The 22,287-nt window shown below is 37.9% G+C and overlaps 1 protein-coding gene across 7 annotated transcripts in view; it reads right to left on the bottom strand.

The window, feature by feature from the left end:
- SUPT3H (SPT3 homolog, SAGA and STAGA complex component) overlaps positions 1 to 22,287 on the bottom strand; it is a 259,112-nt gene that overhangs the window by 32,928 nt on the left and 203,897 nt on the right. For all 7 annotated transcript variants that reach the window (XM_030944325.1, XM_030944322.1, XM_030944323.1 and 4 more), the window contains 4 exons: positions 20,759 to 20,871; positions 19,960 to 20,067; positions 19,299 to 19,487; positions 16,731 to 16,841 (listed from right to left, as the gene is read on the bottom strand). In XM_030944325.1, coding sequence (XP_030800185.1) covers positions 16,731 to 16,841; positions 19,299 to 19,487; positions 19,960 to 20,067; positions 20,759 to 20,871 — 521 coding nt within the window. The remainder of the gene's footprint in view (positions 1 to 16,730; positions 16,842 to 19,298; positions 19,488 to 19,959; positions 20,068 to 20,758; positions 20,872 to 22,287) is intronic.

Raw genomic sequence — 22,287 nt, 5'->3', positions numbered from 1 at the left:
CAAATATGCCACAGCACAATTTTGACTATAATGGGTACATCCATAAAGCCTTTGGAATGCAGGCCTTGAATCCAGGGAATGGTGAGAAGACAGAAAACCTGAATTTACACAATCTCTAAATAGGCACCCAACAGCACTGTGAATCTCAGACTCACTGGGGCTGGAAGGCCACTCTAGAGATTGCCTAATCGCACCTGAGCAGCTTGCTGAGGGATGTGTCCACTCAGACAAATGGCCAAACAATGCCACAGTAACTGCCAGAATAAAACACAAACAATCTATGCAATCCTGTCTCCCTTATATACCAAAATAATACCGTACATAGAATTTCCTATATAGATAAATTATTAAGGGAAGGGTGGGGGTGTGTGTGTGTGTGTGTGTGGGTGTGGGTGTGTGTGTGTGTGTGAAAGAGGTCTCTATTAATTCATTTCCATCATTGCCACACATTTGGTCTACACTTTAATCACATTTTTGTGATCATTAAAGGCTTCCATCAAAGGAGACATGGAGTCTGAGGTTCAGCAACATCTTTGACAACTGGTCTATCCACTTCAAATTATGGCAAACTTTGCAAATCACAGAATCACAGAATCATTTAGGTTGGAAAAATCCTTCTGGTTGTACCATTTCTGGGGATCTCAGGGCAAAAGAGATATGGAGGTACTGGAATGGGTTCAGCAGAGGCTGCAAAGATGATGGAGGGACTGGAGCATCTCCCTGGCCATGGAAGGCTGAGGGAGCTGGGGCTGTTCAGCCTGGAGAGGAGACACAGCTGAGAGGGGCCCTCATCCCTGGGTGTCCCTGTGTGCAGGGAGGGTCAGAGCAGGGCCCAGGCTCTGCTCCAGGGCCCAGCAATGGCACCAGAAGAACGGGCAGGGACTGATCCCAGCAAGTTCCACCTGGACAGGAGGCAGAACTTCTTTCCTGTACAGTGACCGAGCACTGATCAGATTGTCCAGGAAGGGGGTGCAGTCTCCCTCACTGGGGATATTGCAGAACTGTCTGGAGACAATCCTGTGCCCTGTGTGCCATGTGCTCTGGGTAGTTCTGCTTGACTACCCAGAGAGGTAGTCAAGAGGTGGGAGTAATGATCCACTGTGCTTCCTCTAACCTGAACCATTCTGAGATTCTGTGATTTCCTAAAGCAGCCATGATCACTATGCTACCTTCAAAAACCAAGTGCTTGAATTTCTCCTCCTCCTCCTCTGCTACCACGAATCCATTCCAGCATGATTAGCATGAAGACAAAATGAGGTTTAACAAAGACATTGTCTTGACACTGCTCCTTGTACAGAAATTCCTGCAATTTGTGCAGAAACACAGCATACAATTGCTGATGTTGCAACTGAATGCTGTTCATACCTGAGCTTTAGATACAGTTCCTCAATTTGTGTATGTGGCTGCTGTCAGGATTTGGATTTTTTATCACAGTAAAAATGAATGTACATGCTCAGTTTATTTAGCATTTACATGTATTCATAAAATAATAATGTATATTAGAAAGTAATACTGAGCCAAAATGTTCATGTAGTCTCTTCCATGTGCCAAAAACTCATGTGGGCATGTGCATAAAGAATGTACATACTCAGAGAGACACTAACATCTTGTAATGCAATATGTTTCTGTTATGCACACTCCAGACTTCCTAACAGCTGCATATTTTAATATACATAAACCTATACTTGAAAAATAATAAAATGTATTAGTTTTCCACATTAGGCATTTATGACCTAATTTAGGAGAGTATTACATCTTTATAACTTTTAAAAGACCCATTTTGATAAAACATCCCCATAAACAGACTGAGAAAATCAGGGTAACAAGCATCTGTTGCTGCATTGTTTTCCTAATGGGGTAATAAACTAATAACACATTTTTATAACATTTCACAAGAATATAAAGTATTAAAATTGAAGCTGATATTGAAAAATGTTCTCATGGTCCATTTTATTTTATTTTTCCACTATGTAAAGTTACAGTACTTACCAGATTAATATTAATATATCTTAATTATGTTGCCAAAATGGAAATTTGCCAAAGACATTCAAAGAATGGAAATAACTTGTTATTTCCACTACTCTAATTAAGGTGGTGTATTTAGCCCATTTTATTCATAATATAGGAGTAATATGAATATTTATAAGAATGTATAGAGATGCCACATACAGAAATAATGACCCAAATTTTTGGAGGGTTCTAAAAAAGGGCAATTCCATTGGCTTTTAAAAGCAATTTTGATTTTTTCTTTCTAATCTACCTGTTTTAATAATTAATTACCAAAACTTTACTTCTAAAAACAAATGTCAAAAATTACAAAATCAATATCTACTTTCTAAAAGCTTATGTTACATTGTTGGGATGTTTACTTTTCCTTTTAGAAAAAAAGGTCAATGTTGTGTAAGACAAAACTAATGAAAAGATATTGAAAATTGTAACTCTGAAGTGAAATTGCTATATTTAGGAAGGCAAATTTCGACTTATTTCCTTTGAAACTATTAATGCGAACATCAGGAATTCAAACCAAATAAGCTACTGACCTTCATTCAAAGTGGATTTTCACATTTACAGTTTACCAAAGCACCAGCAAAGGATGATTCATAGCTCTTAGGGATGGAAAGGACCATCTAACCTCACTGTGCTTATAACACAGCCCACACAATTTTCTTGAATTGACTCTCCAGAACCAATAGCTGTGGTTGAACTTAAGCATGGCTTTTACAGAAACATCTCCTCTTGATTTTAAATTTTCCAGTCATGGATAATCTGTCACAATCATTGGCTAAGTTATTTCAGCACTTAGTTATGTTGTTAAAAATATATATGCCTTATTTCTAGTTTGAATTTGTCTTGCTTAAATGTCAAGCTGCACTAGAAGGACTCCTCACACACATCATCCTGTCAAGGTAGAGAAAAAGGCACTTCCACAGCATGGTCCATTTGACCCCTTTTAAACAGCTACCTTAGGAAGAGATAAATTACAGCCCAGAACTGCTTGTTCCTCTCAATTGACTATAAAGGAAATCAGAGAATCATGGAGTGGTTTGCATTGGAAGGGACCTTAAAAACCATCTAATTCCAACCTCTGCCGCTGGCAGGGACAACTTCTGTTATCCCAATTTGCTCCAAGCCCTGTCCAAGCTGGCCTTGAACAATTCCAGGGATGGGCAGCCACAGCTTTTCTGTGCAACCTGTCTAGTTGGGTTCACAGGTGTTTGTCATTGTGCTCAAATACAAATATTTCTATCTATCCAGGGGAATCCCACCCTGAATATCCCCATAGGTTTGCATGGAAGGACTGAAAAACCCTAAGACATTACATTTTTCCTTTTTATGGGTCCTTAATGACTGGTTACACAACACACTCTCCAGTTTGATGCACTCCTGTCTCCGTGTTGGCATTTTCTAGTATTTTACCCAATTGTTGAGGTTCTCACTAAAACACAAGCACACATTTTAGCTGTGCTTGCCCCAGCACAGCAGAAAACTCTTATATTTCCTATTTCCCTTCCTGCCCACCCAAGGACTGCCTGAGGACTGCCTCAGCCCCTTCAGCTACAGCACTGGATTGGCCCCACTGCACTCAAGTGACTCCTCAAGACTCCAGGACACTCTTTTAAAATCCCTACTTTGCAAGATACCAGCCCCAGGGACTGTAAACGTTGCCCATTTGCTTAATTTGCAGATGAAATACTTAACATCTGGCTCCTCTGGAACGAAAAGAACTTGCTTACACTTCATTTATCAAATGGTAACTCAGTAACTCTTTGTCACTACCTTGTCCTCTTCATTATTTTACAATCCTCAATTAACTTCACTCCAAAAATATTTGACAAGGAAACTAGACTCTGAGTAAACTATTTTTGGAGAAATGGAAAGTTGAAGAGTTTGCAATGTAAATTTTCCAAACCTGCAACACTCACTATGAAAGCAGAGCTCCAGCCACTCTGCCTATATCATAAAATGCAGCAGCATAGGGGATTTCTCAGAGCAACCAGCAAAGACTCATTCATAGAATCTTGGAATTGTTTAGGCTGGAAAAGACCTCTGAGATCATCATATCCAACCATTAACCCAGCACTCACCATGAACCATGTCCCCAGGTGCCACATCCACACATTTATTCAACACTTCCAGGGATGGTGATTCCACCACTGCCCTGGGCAGCTCCCTGACCACCCCTTCAGGAAAAGAATTTTGCCAATATTCAACCTCAACTTCCCCTGGGGTACTTCGAGGCCATTTCCTTTTGTCCTGTCACTTGTTACCTGAGAGAAGAGCCCGACCTCCACCTGGCCACAAACTCCTTTCAGTGAATTTTATAGAGAGGGGTAAGGTGCCCCTTCATTGCCTTTACATTGGTGTTACAAAGGCAGCCTCAGTTAAAATGGTGACAGGCAGAACTTCCCAGTATCTAGGGCTTTTCTTGGGATTTATGTCAGTAAGTACCAAAGCCAAACAGTTGCTGCTGACTTCAGGCAGCTGAATGGTGCCACATCACTTTAACATAAAATACTACTTTTTTTTGGAAAAAGACATTAGTAGAAATTTTTAATCCATAATTTCTTGAAAATAAACTTTATTAAGCTGGGAATGAATTCTTTCCATGAAAAAATAAGAAATATAAGGGTTTGCTTCATCAACCTAAAAGGAAATTGTTCTTTGATGAATTGGGAAGTATGTAATAAATTAGGGGAAGCAAATAATACTCTGCATTGTAACCTTTGCTTGCAGACATGGCTGTAGGTGTTCCTTACCCGAAAGTACAACCGATAAATGTTCCAGGCCAAATAACTCAGGACTAGGTAGATTTTTATGTCCCTCTGAGAGCTCTCATGTCAAGCTGCCAGCTCAGGCTGAATGTGGATAAACTGGAATTCCTCATCTCCCACCTAGTCCAAATCCTCCATTTCTGTCCATCAATAACCCCACATACCCCACCATCATCAAGGTGTGTAACATGGGTTTTATCTCTGAGATTGGATACTCTGTTCACTCCAGGATTGCAGCTGCATTTTGTATTTTTCTTTCCTGATAACAATCCTAGTGGCATGTAACAGCCCTCCTTACCCTCCATCCAGATTCCAATCTGCAGAAGTCACAGAAACACTGAGGAATCTAGCTTCAAAAACCAACATTTTCTTCTTTGTACCAAGTCATAAGAATCATGCCAGGCTCATTTCTCCCACCCATCACTTTGATTTTCCTCTCAGCCACATGCATCACAAGCTGCTTTCCATTTCCCCTCGTGACACATCCTCCTCCTGTGCAGCAGCACATCTCCCATCAAATGTCACATTCCAACCTGGATCACCTCACTTGCCACTCTTTGCTGTGCACACACCAAACATTCACGCCACCACATCTCCTGCAGCATCTTTTTGGTAGGAAAAAATCAAACAGCAGATGAACCTCATCACCCACCGTCACTTCATTCTTAAATCTCTTCTGTGCTGTGACTCGAACAGGAAAAAATCTCTTACTGACTGGATAATTTATATACTGGGACCACTTCCTCCCCAGCTGAACAACACTATCTCCTTTCACTCTTCTGTTTATCTTATCAAATCTTATAATTTGTCATGTCTCTATATTGCAAAAACTATTGAGCCATCATTAACTTCTGTTCTGCATTCATGTAAGATGAATAATACAGAAATACAGAGGAATCCTGGATCTTGCCTCATGTTCTTACACTGAAAAGCATTACTAATGAGATTGTCTTCCCCCCTTTTTAAAGATAAATGACAGTTACTTCTGTTATGGAAGTTGAGACTCCAAAAAAAATAAAATCCAATTTTAAAGAAATAGTATCATGCATCTTTAAAAACTACAATAAAACGCAGTATTTTTTTTTTGTATTTCAGCTTTAGCATTCAAAATGTCTCATTACTTCTGATGATTTAGAACTGACTATAAAATTGTCTCAAAATTAGTCTTGCTTGATCACATGAAAGGCTTTCAACATATTCTAAAGAGCCATAATTAGTAGCTTTTTATCTATTTGTTGAGCTATTTAATTTCTCTCTTTTGTACCTAGTTAACTATTTTTATAATCTAAATATGACTGTAATAAATTATGGACAAAGATGAGCCTTATCTACCCCATGGGATATAAAATCCCAAGCTCCCTAACGTGGCAGAAGCATATACCTTCCTTCTTTACCATCTGCTCCTTTTTTTAGGAAAAAACCTCCATGCACAATGGTGAGATTGTTTTAAGTTTCTTGTTAACAGATGCAGAAACAGCTGAATGCTTTTTCTCAGAAGCACTTAATCCACACCCCAAACCTCCACTATATCTTCTGAGGGTAATTTAAGCATCATATCTAAACACCAATTAGAACTAGAGTTTTCTTGATGGTAAATATTAATAACCTGTCCTTCTTGCAAGGAAAAAAAAATACCCAAACCCCAAACCCTTCACCACTGACAAAATTACCTCATGAAATTACTGTTTCTCACTTCCAGGCCGTTTGCATTGCAATAATTCTGCATGGAGACTGCTTGCTTCCAGCAGTTTTAGCACCTTCTGCAGTAAAACTAACACATGTGGATCTCTGGAGAGTCTTATTTTTTTCCTGTTGTCCCAATTCTTTGCCATCAAAAATGACAATCCTGTCAGCACATCAACACATTTTAAGACTGACCTGTGCCAGTACACAGCCTGGAATATTGCATTAGTGCAATTCCTCCCCAACCTTTTCCCCATCAACCAGTGTTAGGACCCTATGCAAATATTTATTATGTGATTTTTCTTCTTATTTTTATTGGTTTTTTCCCTTATTATTTCTTACTGTTACTCATTTTTTCTCCTAGCATTATTGGAATTTAAATTATGTGAAATTAGAGGCATGTAATTCTTAGACAGCTCCTGGCTGTGGAATTCATTCCAAATTAGTAAAACAGAAGTGGATGTGTTTTAATCACTCAGGTACACTCCAGATTCCATGGTCATTCCACAATTGAGGCCTGAAGGAAACCACTTATTTCATACATGTTCTCAGGGCTTTGCAGAAAAGCTCAGGGTCTTTATGAAAGCCCAATATCTTATATTTTTGTCCATGTGCACATTAAGTATCACAAATACCCCCAGAGACAGAAAAGTGTCTTATCAAGGCAAAATCCCTTCTCATATCCCCTCTCCAGAGACTGTCATGGAGGAAAGGGTGTAACTTCTACCAATAAGCAGCTAAAGAATTTAATTGCTGTGAAGGGAACTGAATTGTACAGGGGATATAACTGAGAGGAAGAGGTTTGGCTTAAAAGCAAGAAAACCATCTTGATTGTGCAATTTTGTCACTGTAGAACAGCAGATATAAGAGATGTACCAGAAAGCCTTGGTTGAAGCTTAATCCTAAACTGGAAACCACAGTCACAAATATAAGTACAGCAGCACACAGCACTAAAAAAAATGAATGGTACTTGTTTAACTGTTTTCATTTTCTGAAGTCTGATATCCCTTTCTAGAATTTTCCTTCATTTTGTGATTTTTTTTCCTTAGCTCTGCTAACTCCAAAATAGTGACAAGTGCTGTATCTTATTTAAGTTTAAAGTCTTTAAGTATCTTCCAGAACTTTCCAGTGAGCAAATACTACAAGGTGAGAAAAAGAATCTGATCTTAATTTCATCCCATTTAATATCCTTCAAGTATCTCCTTTTCTCATATGTGCAATAAATTAAAAAAAAACAAAAAACAAAAAACCACAAACAAACAAAAAAAACCCCAACAACAAACCAAAACTGAAATAATACATGAATCAAAACTTACTTTACTAATAATACCAGAAGCCTCAATTTAGCCCATGTTTTTGTCAGACTGTAGGTATAGTTTGAAAATTAAGCAGATGACTGCTTTGCTGAATTGAGGTTTACACAACCTTGAAGCTAAAGTCAGAAAGCTGGAAAAATACAAAACCTCAGGGAAGGAACACAAAAAGCCCAAAATAAAATTAATAAAATGTGTTTGGTTGCCTCAAGCCTGGTGTTTTCACTTGATTTTCCTAGAGAAATATTTCCAAGCAGTACCAAGTGTGCAGCCAGACTCCCTGAAATGGGTCTGGTTTGGAGAAAAGTAAAACTTTAGTGTTAAAGAGATTTTCTAGCAATCAAATCAGTGTTGCCTTCAGATGCCTGGAGATGTATCAGAAGGATGAGGGAAGAATGAGCACCTTTGCCCCAGGGCATGCAGAGGACAGGGACAAAAATGAGAGGCAACCAAATATCATTTGTACTGCTGCACATTCAGTAATTTCTTTTGTTGCTAGTGGTATCAAAGATTTAAATGAGAAGTGACACCTCACTGAGTGGGACATGATAAATGGAGTGAAACGAAACACAAAACCCCAGCTTTTATTCAGGAATCTTTTGTCTTTTCTTGTGCCAAGCTGAACAAGTAATTGAGTTTGAGTACTAGTGTAGGACTTAAGGAACAAGAGTAGGCAACTAAAATGGAAAATAACAGATGATAAGAGTTATAAAAAATATCTTCACTTGATTTTGGTGCTCCCATATTATTATCTACCCCTTTCCAGATTTACTCTGCTATTCTAGAGGTTCTACATTCTTTATTTGCAAAGTGACAAGTCAGGGATGCCAGAGATGTCCACAGGTAAGAGCTCTATCATGGAATCTCAGAATCCCAGAATGGTTTGGGTTAGAAGGGACCTTTGAGACCATCTGGTTCCATCTCCACAGGCAGGATGACCAGCCACCAGACCAGTTTGCTCCAAGCCCCATCCAGCCTGTCCTTCTATCCAAGCTCAATACAACAGGACACATCTGTCAATTATCAGTTGTAGAGCAGCACCTAAAATGAAGATCCTGATCACAAGAAATTATGTTTCATGCAATTTTTCTCCAACTGTAGGTTAACTCCAAGTCAAACAGCCTTATTACATGCTCCTAAAGTTCTCATAATGCTACAACCAGACAGCTCACATCCTGTGCTACAGAGCTGGGCAGCCCTGCTGCTGAATCACAGCTGCTGCACCTCAGTCTGAGCTGGCTCAGAGCAGCACTGAGAGTGAACTGACAGCTACGAGCAGCTCCAGCTCATAAAGCACTTTCAAATCTTTCAAGGAGAAAAATGTGAATGAATGCTCATGTTTGAGGGAAACCTGAAAGAATGGTATAAGATACAACTGCAACTGATCTTGCATTATATAATCATATAAGTACATGATATTGTCTATTATCTAACAAAATCACAAAAGCATGAATCCTGCAGGGAGCTAAACTGTAATTCTGTGCAAAGACAAATAAAACAATACACTTCCCTTTTAAGAGTCTTCCATTTTGTTCTTAGGATTCTTCAACAACCAAGTTTCTATTTAGTAACTTTTGCACCAGAATATACCTGCTGCATGGATACAATGCCACTGTCTTTACAAAAATTAATGCAAATTCTGGAAGAAGGACATATTTATTTTTGTGAAATATCTTGGAGCACTAAATTAAGTTACCTTTTTGTCACAGTCTCTGCTCTAGAATTATAGTTCTCACCTTACCCTTGAAATTCATATTTATGTATTACACGTTAGATTGCCTTGAGCAGAGTACAAGAAGTCAGATTCTCATCCATACTAAGGTTTTTTAAGCCTCTCAGGAGGCACATAAGAACATACACTTTTGGAAAGTAACATATTCTAACCCTCAGATTATTTTGCAGCAGTACAACTGTGCTTGAAATGCTAGTATGTATTTGAATCTGGCCATACAGTTAGAAAAAAAAAAGGTTTATGAGACTAGGAGTTGCTTTGGTTTATATGACAGATTCAGGTGATTGCAAACCTTATAGTTCATTTATCTTCTCACTAACGGAGCTAGCAAATTTGTTTGACAAATCAGATTTTTTTAAGCATTAGACATGAAAAAATGATAAAATTTTGCAGTGTGAGCTCCTCTGTTGAGCAAGACAGGTTTTGTTCAGCACTTCCAGCACAGCAGGTTTGAACAGGCAGTGACACAATGGAGCACAACCCTCCATGTGGGTGTACAAACTGCATTAGCAGAGTCACTCCATGCCAGTGTCTCCTGCCTCAACAGAACCACATCTATGCTGCCTGAAAGCCTCACGTGCTGCTTGCAACAATTCATGCACTGTGTTGTGTAGTAGGACACTGATGTATGTGCTATCCAAGAATTTTAAATATCCCCACAGGATATCAAATACTATCCAGACCGTTTGTAAATACTTTCCTAGTGCTCCACAGAAAGGGAGTCAGTTCTTTTCAAATCTACTTCAATGACATTTTTGTCTTATCTAAAAATCTATGTTCCTGTTCAATAAAATCATCTGGGCAACTTACTGCTTCATCAGTCCTGTGAGCTTGTGTCCTCATTAATAAATTCTGTTGGAGCGTTAAGACTACCCCCAGTAGGGACAGCTGGGAAACTGCAATATAAAGTCAAGCAGCACATTTAATGACCAATGAACTTCTGGAAACTTACTCTAAAACGATACATCATTGTGTCAGACACTTTTAAGCATTATGCAGCTTGGTCTCCCTCTTTAGAAACATGAAACCCGCTGAAACTGCTACCACAAATTGGGAACCTTTTAAATTATTGCCAAGCCACCTGCTTTTCTCCAAGAAACTTCATAAAACTCTCCAAATTAGTAATGTCATTAAGTAAAGCTTACAGAACTGTTGTTATTCTGAAGGAGTATTAGCTGTTTAGCTTAAGGAAACCAACAGGGATTTTTATAATGGAAAGAACTGTCATATATATTATATAATCTATTCCAAATGAAATGCTTTAATATATTCTTGAATATGCTATTCTTTAACAGTTTAATCTTTCTGGGATAAAACCCTATTAAACATATTATCAGGGTTAAATTTATCTAATGAAGTTTAGTTCAGGAGAGGACATGTGCAAGATTCTCCATCAGTTTATGGGTCTTCAGATGGTATTAAGAGCCATATAAATCAAATGTCCCATTTTATATTTCTGAACAGCACTGGAAGAAATAGTGCTGGAATCAAAGAGGGAGCCTCATTTCCCTGTTCCTTCTCTTTTTTGAATGGCCCTACAGAGAGCAGGCAAGCACAGATTATAGGAATGCCTTCTGTTGAGGAGTCAGCCAAAACTGTGCCATCTCATCTTGGAGCAATTTATCCAATAAGATGATTTAGAGGACAGTTCAGTGGCACCATTTTTGGAGGCAAAAGCAGAAGGGAAGGAATATAAATCAAAGGTGACTGGCAGGTAAAGGATATATGCAGCAATCAGCCAAACCATGTGCACATTGGCACAAATTCAACAAGATCATTTATAAAAATTTTAAGTCAGGAGTACACAAAAGGGGGTCTGGTGCTAACTAAATCCACAGATAGATTACACGCCACTGAAATAAACACTTCCAGATGCTGGCATACAAAAACCTTTTACAGAAAGAAATGTTTTCTTTCATAAATCTGAAAGGAGGAACCTTGGGATGGGGGTTGGTAGAGAAGGGAACAAGATTTCCAAACTGAGATTTGACTTCCTACTGGTTTTATAGAATAATAACTCATCTTTTTCAAACACAAAGTGTTAACACTGTAGAATTACAAATAACTGCAGACAACAGCTTGAAGTATAGACAAGGACATCATAAATATGTAACTGTTTAATGAAATAAAATGCCTCTTTTTTTTGCTTTCAAAATGAGAAGAAAGCAGGAAAATGTCAATGTGACTCTTTCTATATCAGAAAATGAATGTGTAACAGAAGGGAAAGTTTTCAAATACCTTTTGACATAAATACATACATTTCATTTTTGAGAAGTGATTAAGAATGAAATCCTGACTTCTTCAAAATCAGTATCAATTGATTCAGAATATCAATATGGGCAGTCTATATTTTACAGGACCCTAAGTATCAGAGATATTTTATTTGGTTTCCATGTAACTAATTTCTTTCGGAAACAGCATTCAAAACTTTTTATCATTCAAGTGCTTTAGAAAAATTCAGCTGTACGGTATGCACATTGTGTCTATTGAAGCAATTATTGAAGATTATATTCCAGAACTTCTTCTCACTACTACTTTGATCTGAAACATGCAAAAAGAAATTTCTTTCAGTTAAGAGGACTAAGTTGCAGACCAAATCCTCTGGGTGACAATTCCAGGTTGTGGAGCCTCCTTCTCTGGAGATACTCAGAAGCCTCATGGACATGAGCCTGTGCCCTGGGCTCTGGGGGACCCTGCTTGAGCAGGGAGCTTGGACCAGAAGACCTCCAGTGGTCCGTTCCAACTGACCCATTCTGTGACTCGGTGAATGTGAAGCTGAATTTTTCTTGAAGCACCTTTTAAAGCACCTAAACCATACTTGCTTTCCAAAATGTCCTCTTAGACAAATATCATATTGCCACACTATCCCTTGTATTTTAAAAGCTTCCCTCTCTTCTTTCTACTCCCTGAATCTGCTGGTTTAGTCTCTCATAAGCTCAACTTTGCCAGGTCACCTGCTGCTATTCCACATATTTAGTTTTTAGGGGAAATTAATAGAGTCAAAACCATCTTTATTATATTGGAATTATTAAAGATCCGTGATGAACCTCAATGTTTTTCACTACAGAAATTGATTTAAGCATTTACATAAAAGCTGTGCTCAATCAGGATCAATAAAAAGCACTTTAAAAACATCAGAAGTAGAAGACCTTGACTAAATGTATAATTTGATTGTGAAACTATGATTACCATGTACATGTACCCTACTGAAGTCCACATGGGATACTTGCATTTATTATTTAAGAACCCCTAAGAGTATGGGCAGGGCTCTGTAAGGCCCAAATAATTCAAGTCTCTGCCAAATCACATTCTCTGCTATTACATGCTCTTCATGCAGGGAATGTCACAAGCAATATTATAAATATAGGTTTGTAAATACTCTTTTTTTATGCTGCATAGGCAATTTTATGAGACTGAAATATTTAACAAGAGAAGGTTTAGACTAGCAAGCCTTTTCATACTGAAATGCCTGGGAGGCTGAAGGAACATTCTCCCCAAAATACAAATACCCAAGGAACTGTTGGCTATACCTCTGTTAATTCAATACACCCCATTTACACATGTACAAGCTGCTGAATAATGGCCATGGTCTGCCATGAGCCTGTGCAGGATTACAATTTACATTTGTGAACTCATTTTCTCTTAACTAAACATCTGAAGCACTTCATTTCAGAGTTGGCATAAACTAAAGACAAAGAAGCTGCTTTGGAAACATTTTCTTGTTCTTTTTGCCTGTGGTCTTCCACTATTGTAGCTGACCACTTTGCTTTTCATTTCAGAGTAAAGGATCTCAGCTGTCCTTTTTGCTGGAGCTGCTCTCTTTGCTACAGCTGCTCTTGTGGTCACAAGCACTGCTTACAGGCTGTTCATGCACCACTTACAGCTGCCCCTATCAAGACTCCAGGTAAGCACTGTGTGTTGTTCACAGAATAAATACTCTTTAAAGAATTATTTTTTTGCTACCCCAACTGTCTGAAATACAATCAAATCAAGTAACTTAAAACAATTTCTCTATAGACATTATGCTCGTGTTCATGGTAGGAAATATCCACCTAATATTTTTGTGAACACCTTGGCATAATAAACACTGTTATTTGGAAGACTATTAAGATTATTCCTACAGGTCCAGTCAAGACTGGACATAATTTCACTATGCACTTCCTTAACTTAAATGTGCACAGAAATACACACAGGTCCAGCACACGGAATTGCTTTATCTCATATGATGGAGAGTTCAATACTTCCCATTCCTGTCTTGCAAAATTACATGGTGCTGTTGCTTAGTATTTCTCTGATTTTTGGAAGTCTAGACCATGCTTTAAAGTAGGCAACACTGACCACCACCCAATATTGTTTATAGAAAATATTTAGATAAAACATATGTCTAAATTACCTTAGACATGATACAATGCAGAAGAATCCAGAGTACACTTGCTGCTTTCCATTGTGGCTTGCACTTGGAGACAAAACCTAAATGCTCTAATTATTTTAGTCATTCTGACATAACTATTAAGGTCAAAATAAATGCAAAGGGATCATTTTCACTGGTTTAATGTTAGTTCTCATTTACCATATGATTATAAAACTTTCAAAGTGTTGTTTCCATCCAAACCGACATTCATCAAATGTTGCTAAAGAATAAATTGTATCGCTAACTCTTCTTCCAAAACCAACTCCTTAGGAACACTTATCACCAAATCAGATGGAAGAGAGTGACAATCATGATGAAACAGCAAAACAGAGAAAGATGCGAAAAAATATCACTGTTTGTGCTCTACAAATACATAAGAATTATCTTAAGAAAACAGAAGTACATGTACTTTTTTTAAAAACAAAACATTCTCCTATGTTTTCTTCTTACAGAAATTAAATCTAAATTCTATGTTTGGGCCTGAGCTATTCAGTAGCTTGAAAAAGCATGAAGCTTTTTCACTCCTCAACTGTGTTTTTTAAAAAGTGGCTTTCCATAAGAACTGCTGGGAAGCAATTGGCAGCTCTCTTTCCACATCATCCATCCTTGTGTAGGACAACACAACTGTTAAATTTCATTTTTCCTGTTAAAAACCCATCCCCTGGTGGTTTGGGTTCAGATATGAACTTTCTGAATGCAGCAGCCTCTTGACAACTGCCAGTCTGTTGGTTATTGCACTGATCCATAAAAATATCCCTTCTAGCTGCTTCAAAGAGTTCAGGCAGGGTTTAGATCCTTCTGATACAATTTTCCCCTCAGACACTGCAGAGAGCAGCTCAGACTTCTAATATTTTACCAAGGTTTTGCACTGCCTACATGGGCCCTGTCACACAGGTCCTGCTGCTGAGATCTGAGGAAATGGCCATGCCTGATTACATAAAAATCTGCATCACTTCTGTTAATTCTTTTCCTCAGGTTTGGTTACACACACATCACCAGATCTGGCCATCATTAAATTGTATTTGCGCTGGAAATCTGCATTAATGCAGATTGCAGAGGGTACTCAGTGCTCCATCCACATTTGTGTCAAATTAAGACCCAGAGTTTCTGTTTGCTGCATGGACAATTGTCATTGCCAGGTCTCTCCCCAAAACTCCAATGAGGGCACTCACAGGGGAAAGGACCTAAATGCAGACTCTGCAATACCTCTCAAAATACTTTTCCTGAGCCTTCTCATTAAAAGCAGAATCATGTTACAGCTCTACAACATCTGTAGGCATCCAGAAGCTGACCCAAGATTCCCTCTTATTCTTGGCTTGTTCAGAGGGAACAAGATCTGCTCCTCTCATCAACCACGTTGACTGTAGGTAATGTTAACAAATTAAATTGTTCAGTTGCACTGTTTGGGAAGTTCACAAGAGTGGAGGACATAAAAAAACCCCAACCCAAACCAGGGTATTTTATTATACCTTGTGGTTGAAGAAAAAATTTGAACTTTGGTTAATAATTGACCAAAGCACTTTTAGTGAGGGTCAGAGATGGAAGATTCACCTTTCTGCAGCTGTTTATGTGAGTGCTGTACTTTTTAAAAATAAAGTTAAATACATTCTCTGCTTTCAGAAGCTATTGCCATATCCTTAACTACCACTACTACTTAGCAAACTTCTGCTAAAGACATTTTTCTGTTTTGGACTGGAAATTCTATCCAACACTTTACATGATATTAATCTAGCATTTCTGTGTGGCAAAAGAGAAAGGCAAGGTTACATAAAGACAATTCATTGCAATTGTGTATTGACCATCATTAATAAATCAAACTTTCACTGCCATCTATAAAACCACTGATTAGTTTTGGCACTAGGAAAATTATAACTAATAAAATTATAACTTTTCTCTTCTCTTGTTCCTTGCTTCTGAAATCCCACTATTTCCTTTATACTTATGGCCTTCATATACTTCTGCATCGCTTTTATGTAAATTAATTAATCCAAATTTAGAATAAATTTCCTTTCCTAAAATCTCTCAGAAATTGGACAATTTCTTCCTGATTTTTAGGAGCTGAGGTCCTGTTTGGTGGATTCTGTTTGTTTTTTTCTATAATTATTTCTTTGACATTTATTATTTTCTAAATGCAGATATTCTGAGGTAAGCAGGATAAATGCCAAAAAGAACAGTAGATGAGAAGAAAATGACCCCAATTTATGACACTGGAGATGGACTGCTTTTGCACTTTCATCAGCTGAGAATAAAGAATTTATTTGGCTGCTCTGAACAATGGGCTTGCAATTTGCATAGAAAAAATGATGGCAAAACCTCAGAACCCATCAGTGTTTTACCACAAGATCAGTTCTATTACATTTCAGTGGAGGTTCAAAGTTGTCTAAAAAAACCCATTCTTTTCTTTCCCCAACCGTAAATGTGTCACTTGAGAGTTCAACATCCAATAGGAGCAGTATCTGACACCAAACTAATTTTAGAATATAAAGTGCTCTTCACCATATTGGAATACATATAATTTAAAAAACTGTAAACCTAAACTCTGGAAAAACAGAAAATTCAAACACTAACAAAAAAGCATAATTTGTAATTGAAAGAAAATAATATTTGAAAGGAAAAAAACCTTTTTTTTTTTGTCTTTCCAAAAAGAGACAGAAATTACTAAGTTTTATTTCCCAAGAGAATTATGCCACTTTTATAAAGAAAATTACAGTCACCACAAATTGCTCTCAACAATTCCAAAGCTTCTTCATTTGACCACTTGAAAATCAGAGTTCTTTAAGATTATAAATATAACTTTTTATAACTCTGTTATTACGTACTGTGAATGGGGAAAGGGGGCCAATCTTGTGGCTGTAGCGTCGAATGGCCTCTCTGATGTGGCTGGGCTGGATGGCATCACTTTGAGCCTCCATCCCACAGGCTGCAGCGCTCTGCAACAGAAAAACACATAAATTGTTACTAAATCAAAAACACACAACAGACCTACAGTGCATAAAGTATGAAAATAAACCTTTATAAAATGGACCAATTTTTTTTTTCCTGAGGATACACATCATTGGTGCCACACACTACATCAGAGAAAAAAAGCTATTAACAAATTAAAGAGGACTTTTACATGAACTTTGCTCAAGAGACCCAAAGAACACCATGTTAGTCCTTTTAAATCTTTCACCTAGTGCTGTTCTATGTTGCAATTGCAAAGAGCAGAAAATGTTCAAACTAAAATGAAAGGGTCATATAAGTCATACTGCAATAACCACAGAAACTATTTTTAAAACATTTCAGGCTCTTATTATGATGTCAAGGGGTGGGGAAAATATTGAACAAGCACCTGAAGGGGAAAGCAATCTGACACCAAAATCACCATTGAAGAGTATCAACTAGAAATTTGAATCTGAAACATGTGACATAAGGGCGTTAGAAGGATACAAAACTTTTTTAATTACCTCAAACTGGAAAGTTTTAAAATTTCAAGTGACTTTTTTTGTTTATGGACCCTGAATATGTAACAATAAGAATTCACTGGTATTGGCAGATTGTACAACAATTTTCCTGGGATTTTAGAAGAAAAAGTTATTCTTTTCTCCTTGCTAGCCAACTTGAAATATTGACTTAGGCTCCACCTAGACACAGCTGCTTCCAGAATTCAGATGATTTATCTAATGATGACTGCTTGGCAATAAATGAATGAAAATTGTATTAGTGAGTGTACTGAGAATGACAAAAACTTTAATTATACACTGAAGTTTAATGTACACACATCCATGGCCCCCTCATACATTCACATCATATCCTAATGCTCTCAAACTTGGGAAGTTTTTTACAAAACGTTTTATTTTCTAGAGTGCTGAGTCCACTGGAGCCTGTGAGTACACACAGAATTATTCATTATATGATGGCAGATTTTTCTCCTGGTGATTGACATCCCTAAAGGGAATATGAAACTCAAATATTTTCTGCTGGACTGGGCCTTCATGGCCTAAAAATAGTATTTTTCACCAAGTTAACTTGTTTGCCACATTTATATCCAGTAGATACCTAACCAAATTGAGCAAGTCATGAGAATGTTTAATTAAAACTGTGCACTTCTTGGAATATAATTATTTTCAAAGGCAGTTAGTCAAACACTAAGAACTTAAAATAAAATCTTGGCATCAATAAAATATAATGCATCAAAAACTACACCTCCAACTAAATTTCTGTTCCTAGGAATTATAATGAATATCAGCCACAGAAACAAAACAACCAAATGTAACATAAAAAAGGAAGAGGAAAAAGCAGAAGTCTTTCCAGGATTCACTAAAATCTTTCTAACCACTGTATAATAAGGACAGGAGGAAGCTGAACACTTCAGGACTATCCACAGCACTGATGACATCAGAAGGAGAAAACACATTTTTTCCATCTTATCACTGTAGAAATCACCAGTTTTACCCTGAAAAGTGAGTATTTTTTAATAAAGCACTTGATAAAATCCCAAGCCATTTCACTGCTTTTCAGCAAAATGAGCACTGCCATCACATTTCTTCAAAACAGCCCCAAGTGACCAGCACAAGTTTTCCTATCCGGTTTTTTTAATCACATTGATTTCTCTTGTGGGTTTTAGGTACATATATCCCTCTCAGAACACCAAGACTCTGCAACAGCAGAAAAGAACTGTAACACATATTGCACACTCTGAATATGAGACATCCCTGTTTTATGCAAAGCTAACAAATATTTAGCTTGAATGCAAACAACTGATAGAAAAAAGAAGCAAGTCAGGCAAAGTTAAAAGCAAGGGTGGCAGTCACTTCAGGCTGCTGGGATCAGGAAGATGACAAGCACCTCTTCACCTATTTTGCTTGTATTTTATTAAAACCTGTGCTTGCTGCCCCTGTCAGAGAAGGGGATTGATCATTTGGGGTGGTGCCAAATGCTGTGCCTGTAGAGGAGCAGGTTATCTTAGAAGCAGCAGTTATCACCTTAATAAAATTCAGTTTGCAGACATTATTAGAAAAATTTAGCATAATTCTGATAGAAAAAAACCACCAAACAACACATTTGGCCCTACAATGACAATGGCCATTAATATGTGATATAGGTTTAAATTAATATTTAAGACAAGACACATTATGTACTGTGAGGATGGTGAAGCCCTGGCACAGGTTGCCCAGAGAAGCTGTGGATATCCATCCCTGGAAGTGATCAAGGCCAAGCTGGATGGGGCTTGGAGCAACCTGGGATAGTGGAAGGTGTCCCTGCCCATGGTAGGGGGTGGGAACTGGATGATCTTTAAGGTCCCTTCCAACCCAAACATTCCGTGATTCTTCAATGATTTCCTGAGAATGTTTTGGGGTTCTTTTCCTTTTTTATTTTTTTTTCCTCCAAGATTGTGCACCAAATACCTTTTTTCTTTTCCTTTGTTTGGATTTGGTGGAGTCCTGTCCAATTCCACCGTTCCCCAAGGCTCCTGAGGGGGTTTTCCCAAGGTGCTGCTGCCCTGCTGATGCTGGTGGGGTGGGTGTAGGGGGTGGTGTGTTCTCAGGGGAGTCAAGACTGGTCTTCACACTCGTAGACTGCCCTAAGAGATGTGGCTGTAAAAGCAAGATGTCAAACACCCACAATATAATCAAATCACAAATAAACCCCACCCCATCTGTTTCCTTCTCAGATTCCCTGTTGGATGAGATGCAGTACAGAATTTGTTTTTTTCATTCTAGAAGTTACTCTAATATCTGTGTAATATCAATGCGTGCAACACAGTACTTAGTGCACTTGCCAATTTTGAAAACTTTAATCTCCAAATCTGCAACAGAGCCTTGAACACAGAGAGATAAAATTTTCACCCAAGAAAAGAGGATTTTTATTTAATTTTAAAAATGCTGCTAAGAATTTATCATTTAGAATTATAATTTAATATCTTTCTATCTAAATCCATAGCCAAAGTTCATAAACTCCATAACAGAAGTCTGTATCAATACCACATTCAATACTGACAACTCTGGAAGAAAATATGTTTACAAGCAAAACATAAAATGCATTCATATGTGAAAAAGCAAGTTTTACCTCAGTAGAGTTGTGGTACTGTATGAAGGTGGCAGATATGGCATGACTGAATGGGTCACCAGCTTTGGGAGTCATGTCCTGTTTAACCAAAAGGGCCAAGTCCACCAGCTGGAGGGGCAAAACAGGTGGGGTTACTGAAGTGGGACTAAAATGACATTGTAACAATGAGAGAGTGAGGGTTGTGGGTTGAAGCAGAATATTCTCAGTGTTTCTCCGATGAAAATAAAATTATTCACATATTTCAGCCTAAAGAGCCTTTCTCTTCCACTTCTGTAAATATATGGAGCAATCTATCTACCCAAGAGGGCTCGGCTTGGCACTAAGGTAACATTTTGTTTTCCAGGAAATCCTTCTTTCTAATCCAGTTGTGCAATGGGATTGAATGAGCCTCAGTGCACTGCCAAAGGTCACATAGCAAAGTGTGTGGTTTCAGTTTGGACTTGAAAAAGGTTCGTGCTGGACTCCCCTCTCTCCTGCAGCCATTATAAAACATTTCTGTTTGTGCAGGAGATGGATGAATACAGCACAGCACACATCTGTCACACAGCAAATTGGAAGACAGCCTGGATTTTTGAGCTGGTCTCATGGAAGGTATCCCTGCCCATGGCTGGAGGCTGGAACTGGATGAGTCTTAAGGTCCCTTCCAACCCAAACCACCCCATGACTCCATGAACTCAGTGAGCCTGGAGAGCTGAAGCAGTGACTGTATTTCTGAAGGGGCTGACAACCCAGACCCTGAGGCTGCAGTACCTCCAAGAGTAATTAATTCATTTTCACTAGAGTTCCATCAGTCCCTTACCTGGGCCACAGTCTCATATGCTAAATATGCCAAAATCTCCATTGCAACTGCATTTGGCTTTATTTCCATACTGCTACAGTCCAGCCAGTCACGGAACTTGGATGCTTTCTTTGCTGTCAAAAGTTAAACCATAAGGGGAAAAAGAAAAGTTAATGGTAGACCAAAACAATCCATTTTTTTGGGTCACAGAAATACTGCAAAACTCAAGCAATTAGTGTGAATGTGATTTGATTGGCCAAAGAAGGAATTATCAAAATAGAACCAGTGGGGAAAGACTGTTATTTCATACATTTTGGAGACCCATAAGCATATGGAATAAAGAGAAAAAAACAAGATAATTGATCACACAGGAGATTTCAGAACAAGGAAGGGTCAACCTCAGAGAAGCATGGACCAGACAAACTTGCTTTAGAATATATTACTGTAAAATAAATAAAATTATTCCATCACATCTTTGATGAATTAAAACACATTAGAAGAAATCAACACAAATATGAGTCCAGATAAAATTGATATAATTGTATTAACAATAGCAAAGACAAATGATGGACAGAAGAACTTGGAAGTTCTGGTGTTAACTTTACAGGGCAGAGGTGCTGACGAGTGAGCCAAAATTATTTGTACAAGAGTGTTTTTTAAGTGCACTTCGGATACACATAAATAAGGATAGATGTAAAATCAACATTCATACAAGAACTTCACACTGGTGACGGGTGAGATTGATTCAGAAAAAGGGCAGCAAAAAATATGGGATACTGAAATTTAATATTTGCTTGGAGAGTAAGAGAAGGGAAAAAAGAAGGTGATCTTACTTAGGTCAGTGGTGGACAAGATGATAATAGAAATCTGTGAACATAAAGGAGCTACTGAGACAGAGATCTTAAAAAGGGGCTGTTTGCAAGACAGGACAACCAAAACAAAGCAAATACAAGGTGGAAAAATCATCTGAAGGAACAGGAAAAAACTCTTTGAAAAAGAGTTTCCAATCAGGACTAAAAAGCTACAGACAAGTCAGGTGTTAAACAGAAAAAAGATCAATGGAAGGCTACATTGCATCACTAAAGAAAGAAAAACAAACAAACAAACAAACAAAAAAAAAAGGAAGAAACACAAGTGTGAAGGTGATAAAAGGATCACAAAATGTTCCGTAGAATTTAAGTTCGCAATTCTATAGTACTTGATCCTTTGAGGGACCTTTTCTTTTGCCTGTCTTTAAAAGTGTAGAAATATCTGGAGCTGTGATTATTTATATATATTTTTAGAACAGGTTTCTTGAAGTCCCTTCCAGGTTCATTCTCTTGTGACATGGTTTTTATGGGCTTATATTACAGCAATACACTTTGTTAAACGTAGTAACACAATCAATTTTTACTGAAATAAACAAGTAAAAAAAGCCTTTGGACAAATATTCTCCATGGCCTTCAGTATGTTCTGTCTAATTGAGCTCATTTTGTGGAATTGAATTTGTGCCCATGTCTCTCTTGGTACTATTTTCTAACCACTGTAATTCTCTTTTTCTCTAATGACAT

Source organism: Camarhynchus parvulus, chromosome 3 (genome assembly GCF_901933205.1).
Source record: "Camarhynchus parvulus chromosome 3, STF_HiC, whole genome shotgun sequence".
Lineage (NCBI taxonomy): Eukaryota > Metazoa > Chordata > Aves > Passeriformes > Thraupidae > Camarhynchus > Camarhynchus parvulus.
Note: the sequence above shows the minus strand (reverse complement) of the source record. Positions and strands in the feature narration are given on the sequence as shown.